The sequence below is a fragment of the Idiotropiscis lumnitzeri genome, chromosome 3 (assembly GCF_059441095.1).
Source record: "Idiotropiscis lumnitzeri isolate Australia: NSW breed Sydney's pygmy pipehorse chromosome 3, RoL_Ilum_1.0, whole genome shotgun sequence".
In the NCBI taxonomy this organism is placed as follows: domain Eukaryota; kingdom Metazoa; phylum Chordata; class Actinopteri; order Syngnathiformes; family Syngnathidae; genus Idiotropiscis; species Idiotropiscis lumnitzeri.
This window is the reverse complement of record NC_142393.1, coordinates 9,457,763-9,467,789: the sequence shown is the minus strand read 5'-3', so window position 1 is coordinate 9,467,789 and position 10,027 is coordinate 9,457,763. Positions and strand designations below refer to the sequence as shown.

At 41.7% G+C, this 10,027-nt stretch overlaps 1 protein-coding gene across 1 annotated transcript; it reads left to right on the top strand.

The window, feature by feature from the left end:
• The first annotated feature begins 1,080 nt into the window (after positions 1 to 1,080).
• Positions 1,081 to 9,874, top strand: LOC148339793 (protein Wnt-7a). The gene is made up of 4 exons (XM_088289329.1): positions 1,081 to 1,394; positions 1,719 to 1,945; positions 5,732 to 6,003; positions 8,553 to 9,874. The coding sequence occupies exons 1-4, from the start codon at positions 1,324 to 1,326 to the stop codon at positions 9,033 to 9,035; spliced, it is 1,053 nt and encodes a 350-aa protein (XP_088145455.1). The 5' UTR covers positions 1,081 to 1,323; the 3' UTR covers positions 9,036 to 9,874.
• The last annotated feature ends 153 nt before the right edge of the window (positions 9,875 to 10,027 follow it).

Below are 10,027 nucleotides of genomic sequence, written 5' to 3'. Positions count from 1 at the left end.
ATCATGGTGAGCATAATTGGTGTATATGTGTTTTCTTCTGTTGGGCTTGTTGGCACAAATGGCGGATCCCTGCTAAGTCTCTTTTGTGCGTTAACGTTGGAAAATCAATGTTGAAAGAGAAGATGCAGAGACGCCGCAGCAAGGCAGGTAACCCAGGAAATTGCCTCGGGCCCCAAGCTGATGGGGGGCCTCAAAAAGCTGCTGACATTGACCGATATCAATAGTATTGGTTCACACTTCAACAACAATGTCAGGAATCCCCCACATATCAGTCCTTACTAGATGCTGCTGGCTAGTGGCTGACAGGGGGCACAGAGAGCAAGATATCAACAACACAAATGAAAAGTTGACTTACTGTATATTGACAGGTTTATTGGACCTTCCCTCATCTAATGGAAGCATATTTAACTGTGCCGCCCGTCATTGTACATAGCAGGCAGATAGATCAACAAGGATTTTTTTTTTACTGTTTGCTTTCAATCATTTATTTTGCTAATATGTAATTTAACAAGCCCACCATTTTAATTGAATCATTATTTGATTTCAGTTTTTATTTTCCAATATAAAAGTGCATTTTTAATGTTCAAACTTATCATTTTACAATGTCCACATGGAATTGCAATGAACACGTGAGCCACTAAAGCTACTTTAGGTTATATTAAATGTTGGTCATTTTGGTGTGTTTTTAACTGCTCCACGGTTTTGGAGTTTACATTGTTTAGAATTTACAACAATTTTCAAATTTCAAACGTGGCGTTATCAGGCCCCGGAACATGAATCAGACACCAGAACCTCCAGTTTTTTAGAGAGAGAGAGAGAGAGAGAGAGAGAGAGAGAGAGGAAGAGAGAGGCAGAGCGAGAGAGGGAGAGAGAGAGAGAGTTATACAGAGAGAGAGAGACAGAGAGAGAGAGAGAGTGAGAGAGAGAGAGACCGAGAGAGAGAGAGAGAGAGAGAGAGAGAGCAAAGATTCTTCCGTGGGGCCCCATGCAAGCAAGTCTCCCGCGACCGGCCACGCCCACGTAGATGAGCGCGATATAAAGCCAAGTCGTGCAGCTCGCACAAGAATTGTGAGAAATAGACTATCGCACTTGTTCCCCACCTGAACCTTACCTGTGGTGACATCATCATCGCAATGACAACAGGGCCCGGCGAAAAAGGGGCCACCTAAAGGGATTTTGGCTCCACTTGGCAACTTATGTTTTTAATGTTTCCCCCGCTTGTGGACTTCCCTTGGGAGCTACCTGTGCTGTGATCGATCGGAGACTAAGCGAGTCGAGTTCCTCCTCAGGTTCCAGCAGTCATTGCATGACAGTGAGGCCGCGATGAGTCGGAGAACTCGGCGCTGGATTTTAAGAGTTTTACTTTGTCTGGGAATTGTTTACCTGAAAATTGGGTGAGCTGCGCTTGTTTTTCATACGCGCCACGCTGTTGTGGGTCATACCTGTGTGTTATTACGCTTTCAAAAGCACTACTTTTATGCAATTAACCACAATTAAGACATTTTAACACTATTAAGAAGTACATACCTGTCACCCGTTAAAGTCGTTAAACAGCATCCTAAATTGGTAGTGTCCTGCAGCGTTTGCCCTTGGTGGTTTTTGTTCCGGTCTTGGTAATTAAGTGTTAATTATGAAAACTTTTGGAAGAGAAATTGCACCTGCCTTTTAATTTTCCTCAAGGTAAAACTTCTGAGTCAATCTTTTCCCCCCCTCCACAGCGGCTTCTCGTCGGTGGTGGCCCTTGGGGCGAGCATAATCTGTAACAAAATCCCCGGTTTGGCACCGAGACAACGGATTATCTGCCAGAGTCGCCCCGATGCCATTATCGTCATCGGAGAGGGCGCGCAAATGGGCATCAACGAGTGTCAGTTCCAGTTCAAAAACGGCCGCTGGAACTGCTCGGCCCTGGGCGAGAGGACCGTCTTCGGAAAAGAGTTGAAAGTGGGTATGTTGCTATCTGTTTATGTTTGTTAACAATTAGAAAATAGAATCCGTTTCCTCGGTGCGTAATTGCGCGGGCCTTGCGTAAAAGTTATTTTTCCCGACGTGTGTTTGCATGCACATTGCAGTACCGACTTGAGTTGTGTAAACAAATTGCGGTTATAACATCGTTCAATGAAAGTGAAGAATTGCTTAACAAGTTCAAGCAAAACGCCCCCTAAATGCAACGGTGCACTTGATCTCTGCAAAAAAAAGAAAAGAAAAAGGAATATTCATGTGAATGTATCTGTAAACATGATGAAAATACAATTATTATTTTTATTTAATTATTTCTTGTTCATTCTCTTAATTGTAAAAATTGCACGACAGAGTAATTTATATTGCACAACTACTTGCTTAAAGGAAGTTAATGTTTTTTGGGGACTTGTCAGCTGCTCTCCAGACTTTTTTTTTCTTCCACCGGGCATATAGGTGTAGGAGCCAAGACTGTAACAAAGCTCTTGTGAATAGTCGCAGCCTTTCTTTTCATCCAAGGCCGAGTCTCTGGAGACACAGTTTCAGTGGTCTTTATCCCGTCTGCTGATGGGTGCTGGAGCTCCCACTGTAAGGGACGTAGATGTTACCACGAGTATAAGTTACAATGAGGAAAGTACCATATTGGAGAAACTTTCTGAGTTGGCTCAGATGGAGATGGAGCAGTCCGACACAGATTGCATAATTGCTGTTGTTTGTGGACCCATGGGTGTTTTTAGCCCATTTTGGGGGTGGTCAAGCACCCCTAAAATGAATCCCAGCGCCCCACTAAAAATTAATTAAAAAAAAAAAAAAAAATATATATATATATATATATATTCTTTTTTAAAAAGCTAGAGAAGTATATTAAAATAGAATACTTTGTTGAAATATTATGTTTCAACAACAAAATTACAGGAACGGCCCCCCCCCTGCGCCTCAAAAATGGTTTGTTCCACCCTATCAGTCTCACCACTCCCAGACCGCTTTTGCACTGCTTCAAATGATATACTCAAAGTACACTTGTGGTGTAAGTAGTCAACACCTAAAACTTGGCCTATGCGCATCATTTCGTACCGTTTACCACTGCGTACATTACCAACATTCTGTTATCATTACCAGTCCTCATTGTTGCTGATTTCATAAGTGGATAATTTCACCTCACTGTTTCTGTTGTTAGGTGGGAGTTAACTGAAATTTTTGTCCGAGGGAGGAAAAGGTTTTGGGTGGTCACAGACACCACCACTGTCCTCAATTTGAATTAGAATAGACGAAGCTAGTCCTGTCAAGCCAAGGTTCCATTGACAAGAGGACCATGACCAAAAAGTGTTAATGCTTCTCTTTCATAAATGTGGGAATGAAAATGCGTTAAAATGCACAAAATGGTTACATTTTTCTTGCCAGTCTGCACCCTTAAAACTTTGGCCCTAGAATTGCCCAAGTGTGGAGACAGACAAAACCAGGTGGATTTAGTGACTAAATTATTGTAGCCCGAGCTCCATACAGTTATTCTGTCATTAGAATTTTGACATAAAAAATATTGAAAGGAGAAAAAAACAGTGCTATTGAAACAAAACAAAAACTCTAAATCATGTTTTACACAATACTTCATAGCTTGCACCATCTGCATGACGCCATCTTGGAAAAATAAAAAAAAATCTAATCCCGCTCATGCTGCCAATGTCGTTTGACAAGCCGTCCTTTTATGAATGAGTTGTTTTGGCCCATCAAGAGTGTCGGTGTTGGCGTGAAAGCCAGCAGCACGTCCACGGCTTGGACAGGCATAGCAAATAGATTGGTTTCACCGATCAGATTAGCCCAGAAGCCAAGTGTTTGCAAATGGATGCCATTGTTGGCGCAAAGCCGAGCAGGGCTGTGTGGCTCGCAATTGTTCTCTTAAGGAGTGTGGGTTAGTGCAAGGTGCATCCCGTTGCTACGATTGGCCCCTAAGGCTGAAGAATAAGCTTATTGAGGAGAAGCCCAAGTCAAAAGAAAAGGGACATTTCCACGACTAAATTCCAGTTCAGCCTTCTAAATATCTTCCATCACTCAGTGCGATCTTATGAAGTGCTCCTTTTCATTGGGAGGACGCAGGCGCGAGAATTGCCGAGAAAAATGAACAGCACTGCACTCAGATGTGACTGAGTGCACCGACACACCTTGTTTTTTGGCCCCGAGCCCATTCAGTCTGTAAAAATGTCAACATAATTTATGTCTCGATATGAGTTTTTTTTTTCCCTCCTTTCTATCTTTCTTTTCAAAGATGGAAAGGTGGCACCCAGCCAAGACATGCCAGCTGTATGTGGCGTGTCTGGTGAGGACACAAAGGAAGTGATGACGTGAAGAACAAACAATAACCGAAGGAGCTTGTTTGTACAAATATTATATGGATGGATATAATTGGTTATATAATGCCGCTTGGCATTTTTAGACATTCAAACTCACATTTTTAATCCCCAATCGAAGCACTTTTTGAAATAAGGCTCGGTCCCTGCGGCGTTTCATATTTCACCCAAAAAACTATTTATCACACTCCGTCAGATTAACCTTTAGTTAATTGTCAATATTTCCGCATGTGTAAATGATTTGTTCACTTGACTTGGTGGAGATAGCGCCAGGATGGTGATGCTCATGTCGTATGAGTTTACACAGAATGTGTCATTTCTGAATGGATCAATAAGCTGTTCCCTTCCTGACAGCCCTCTTATTCATGCTGCTTTGTTGACTAAACTGACAGCAGCCATTTTGGTTCACGGGCAGGACAGTTTCCAGGTCACATTTCAAAACACTATAGCCCTTCAGTAATTTCTCACCGAGAACATGATGTCAACCCACCTGGAGTTTATTGACAATCTCATATCATTCCTTTAAAACGGACAACATTTCCGAATTTGACATTGAATTGAAATTGTAATAACAGAATCATGACAACATCCACGTGCACTTAAATGTTTATTTCAAGGTATGATTTCGTGACATTTTATGTTGTTATTGTGATGTGCGTCTGAAAAAAAAAACACACAAAGACAAACATAGCTCAACTCAAAAAATCTAGTTTATTGGATTGAATATCGTCCTTTCCGTTTCCTTCAGCTCGAAGTTGATTGGACATTTAAAGCAGAAGTCAAGTAAAAAATATTTATTAAACACACACACTAGTCTAAATTCGATATTCTGAGTAATATGTTTGTGGGATACATTAGAAAAATCAACCGTTTATTATCAATTACCATTTTGCGTTGCACTGCCACTTGCTGTCGACTAAAAATGACATCACAGTGCCGAAGCGCTCAGGTAACGATCAATCACAGCTCCCCTGTTGTCTCTGTTTGGTCACGTGATGTTTGCAAACTGAGCACTTGGGCGCTTTGATGTCATTTTTAGTCGAGCGCAAGTGCCAAAATGGCCGCCCGCTGAGACGGATAAAAGCAGGTGGAGTTTTCTGCTTAATTTGAATTCCACAAATGCAATATTAATCAGAATTCCATGTTTATAATCATCTGACCGCCTTGAACATCTTATCATAAATAAAATTTTTGACTTGACTTCCCCTTTAAAACACATTGTCCAAAGATATTAATGACTGAAACACAAATATAAATTGCAAATACTTCTGTCCATTTTTTTTTTTTTTTTTTTAGTAAGCAAATACAACATATACTTAATATGTCGTATTTTGTCCAAATTCTACAGCCCTGCAGGAGCAAAATTAAAAAAAAAACAAAAAAAAAAACAACACACTCCTTACTCCGATGCCTTTTCCTCTGTACTTTTTAAGGGAGTAAAGAAGCAGCCTTTACGTACGCCATCATCGCCGCCGGGCTCGCCCACGCCATCACCGCCGCCTGTACGCAGGGTAACCTGAGCGACTGCAGCTGTGACAAAGAGAAGCAGGGTTTCTACAGCAGGGACCAAGGATGGAAATGGGGAGGCTGCTCTGCGGACATCAGCTACGGCCTCGGCTTTTCCAAAGTGTTTATCGATGCCCGAGAGGTCAAACAGAACGCCAGGACGCTCATGAACCTCCATAATAACGAGGTGGGACGCAAGGTAAGCTGCAGCCATCGCCATAGGCCTTGTTCTTTTTTTGTGGGTCAAAAGCAGGGTCCTGATAAACCTGTCAAGTAGTGGCGGAGGTGAGCGTTGCCAAGGATCTGCCCAGCTCGGACAAGCAGTGGAATGAAGGTGGCTTTTAGGGAAAAGAACTGTCCAAGTGGGGAGGATTGATTACAACCCAGATGACTGCACAGAAAATACACGGGCACTCTGCCCGTCCCTTGTGTGCTTCACCATTTGGACGTTATTCAATTACCTTCATTTTGAACGTCCCTCAAAAATAATATGATCACGCAGGAGCTTACTTACTTGCTTGTGCACGGCAGGACTGCGGTGATGAGTTGTATTCAAAGGCCTCTTTCAATTCGCTTTCAATTATTGGGGGTAATTTGATTCAATGCCAATGGTTCATTCTTATTCGGAGACATGACTAAAATAATGATACGCTTCCATTTTCTGCAAGAAACTAACAGCAAAGAGCACCAAGACAGACAACAATTGTGCGGCAGGATACAAAGAAGACAAACATAGCGTTCTCCTGCTCTTTTCAGCACAGGGTGACAATGAGACTTCATTCGGTCTTAGAGGTTAAAGACCAAGTGGAGTGACGTGCCAAACAGCCAAAATGGACCTGGTGAAGAATAAAAAGTAGCCGTGGCCAAGTTAACTCATATCCCCTATTCCTTTCCCTGTGCCAGAAAAGCCCGATTCACACAACCGCCACGTCCATCGCCTCGCCGCCTGAAAGACCTCGCACACAATCGCCCTGAGCGGATCGTTTTCTATGAGCGCGTCAGGGCTGTGAATCCAAATTGGCTTTTCTGGACAGCAAATTTGTCTTCTAGGAAACGTTGAGCAGCGTTTTTTGTTCGTTTTTGCTAATAAAGGGGCTCTCTGTTTTGATAGCGATCGCCCCCTCCTTTATTTATGCTAATCAAAGGCAGTGACGCTGAGCAGGAGCTCCCCTGGTCCGATCCTCCAGACAAAGGCTGTCACAAGTGTTGGTCACACAACAATTGATGGATTAGAGCCATTGAAGCAAGCAACTTTATGAAGTAATTTGAGTTATAACGTTGTGGAACACTTGGACCCAAATCACTTTTTTAGATGCCGATTTGAACACGAAACTCCCAGACGTTACGCGAGGAAACTCACGTTTCTCCTTGTTAAGTAAATTCCCGTTCCAGCCAATAGCGCTCCTCATTGTCATCGGGCCGGGCTTTAGCAGTAATCCCAGTCACTCTACGCCTCGAATGCTCACTCTTGACATTTGTGTGTTGTGTGGTGACTGCACACACAGGGGCTGACATCTGATACTTTATTTTGGCTTCTGTGTGTACGCTATAACGCAGCAATGTGATGGGCTTCCATTTAATCCCCAACTGCAGGGTGCTCGCTTGCCATGTTGTCACTGAGCTGCACATGATCCACAGTTCCTTCGAAAAATGATTAGACAGGTCAACATATTTTTTAAATAAGAGATGGAAGTCAACTTTTCCAGAATATTTTTTTGGTGCTAATTTTAAATCTGTGCTTGTTTTTTTTTATCTAGGTTTTAATAATAATAATAATTTTTAATAATAATAATAAGAAGAAGAAGAAGAATGACAATGATAATAATGGTAATAATAATAATATTAATAATAATAGTAATAATGTTAATAATAATAATAGTAATAATAGTAATAATAGTAATAATAATAATAATAGTAATAATAATAATAATAATAATAATAATAATAGTAATAATATTAATGTTAATAATAATAATAGTAATAATGATAATAATAATAATAATAATAATAATAATAATAATAATATTATTATTAATAATAATAATAATAATAATAATAATAAGGGCACTTAAGCACCCCAATAGAAAATCAAATCACCTCCAAAATTTGACAAAACTTGAGGTTTTATTTATGGCATGTCCTTTATTCACGAGGTAGGGTGGTGTTAAAACCATACAGTACTTGGTAGAAGTTTAATATCAACAAAAATACAGTGCTTTTGCCTCAAAAGTGGTTAGACTCTCCCAATCCCTTCCACCTCTTCTCACTGAGTCAAGCTTTGTCTTGCGGAGTGTGCAGTCTTCGGTCACATGGAGAAGTTTGAATGAGTGGCACCACCGTACATAAGCAAAAATAAGTCGCAAAATCTTTACTTCTACCACTCGATAATACATTTTTAAAATTATGAGGCCTATTTTCTTCTGCATTTACCCATCGGTCACTGTTTATTGTTAGGTTAGAATTAGCTGACATTTTTTCAAGATCGGTGGTCAGACAGTACCACTGTCCTTTTTGAACGCGCTTTTGCCATGTGAACATTTTGATATTAAAACCAAAGTGCTACGAACGAGCTAACTTTCAATCAGCATCATAAAGGCATCGCAGTTTAAAATTTGCTGTTGACCAGGGTTACCAGCCCTATTTTTGGGGGGTTTAGGCTTTTTTTTGGGGGGGGGGGTCACTAAGAAGGACTATCAGAGATTTTATGGGGGTATTGTCTTGGTTGCTAAGTAATCTTTGTGTTTCTAGGTCCTGGAGAAGAACATGCGATTGGAATGCAAGTGTCATGGCGTGTCGGGCTCCTGCACCACCAAAACCTGCTGGACTACACTTCCCAAGTTCCGCGAGCTTGGCTACATTCTCAAGGAGAAATATGCCCATGCAGTGCACGTGGAACCGGTCAAAGCCAGCCGCAACAAGCGCCCGAAATTCCTCAAGATCAAGAAGCCATATTCTTACCGGAAGCCCTTGGATACAGACTTGGTGTACATAGACAAGTCACCGAACTACTGCGAGGCGGACACGGTGACGGGCAGCTTGGGGACACAAGGGCGGGTGTGCAACAAAACTATGATGCAGCACACCAGCGGTTGTGACTTGATGTGCTGCGGCCGCGGCTACAACACGCATCAGTACTCCCGAGTGTGGCAGTGCAACTGCAAGTTCTTGTGGTGCTGCTACGTGAAGTGCAACACGTGCAGTGAGAGGACAGAGGTGTACACGTGCAAATGAGAAGATTTATTGGACGGTGCTAGCGTGCATGCGGTCGTGAACGCGTGTCTTTTTGTTTCCGCGGACGTATTGGATCCTCTTGCCGCACGAGGAGCTGCCACTGGGTTGTGGACTTCGGGTCGGTTGGGATGCAGAGTGGCGAAACACTGTCGAGGGAAAAACTGCACATTGACGCACAAAGACTTGAAGCTGCACGGACACGCACTGTAGTGGTGACAAGAAATGGAATACGGCGCGCGTGATGGCTGAGCCGTGCACACTGCTGTCTTTCACGCGTGGAATAACTCAGCCATGTGGAATATTTAACATTACTGTGTTTTATAGAATGGAGATCATATTAATTTATTGGATAAGAACTACTGATTTTGTCCATTATGGGTCACAAATAACTAAATGTTGGGAGGGCTTAGTTTATTAAAGGGACCAGAAACTTTTAACACACTGGATTTGAATCCACCAGGAATCAGTCAGTCATATTAACTTGTGACGCTTGTCTTCCCTCTGTTTGATGCTAGTCCCGAGAATCCCATTTTTTAAAAATGTTTTTTATTCTAGGTCGGAGCTTCAAAAACACGGGCACATTTTCCACTTTTGGTAAATATTGGTTCATAGAGTATATTTTGTAAGAGCCTATTTTTGTATGGATGTGTTATTTATATCTGTTGCATAATATCCAACATTAAGCTCGGACACCTGTCTGTAAAAAGCTGATCTATGTAAGTTTGCCCCTGTCGTCACTGCCATGGTTGTGTAGTGTGAGTTATAGAAGCTGTTTCTGTCTGTCTGTTGTTTACTGCATTTCATGACTACTACTGATGGAATACAGGAGCAGAATAACACCAACGATGCATGATTTCATTTTTTTTCCCTCTGACAACCACAATGTGATCATTTGACCATAAAACGTGGGCTTTAGCTTCATATTGCTGGTGCGCGAGATTGAAATGAAAAGAATACAATACAATTTAATTTATATAGCTCATTCTACAACA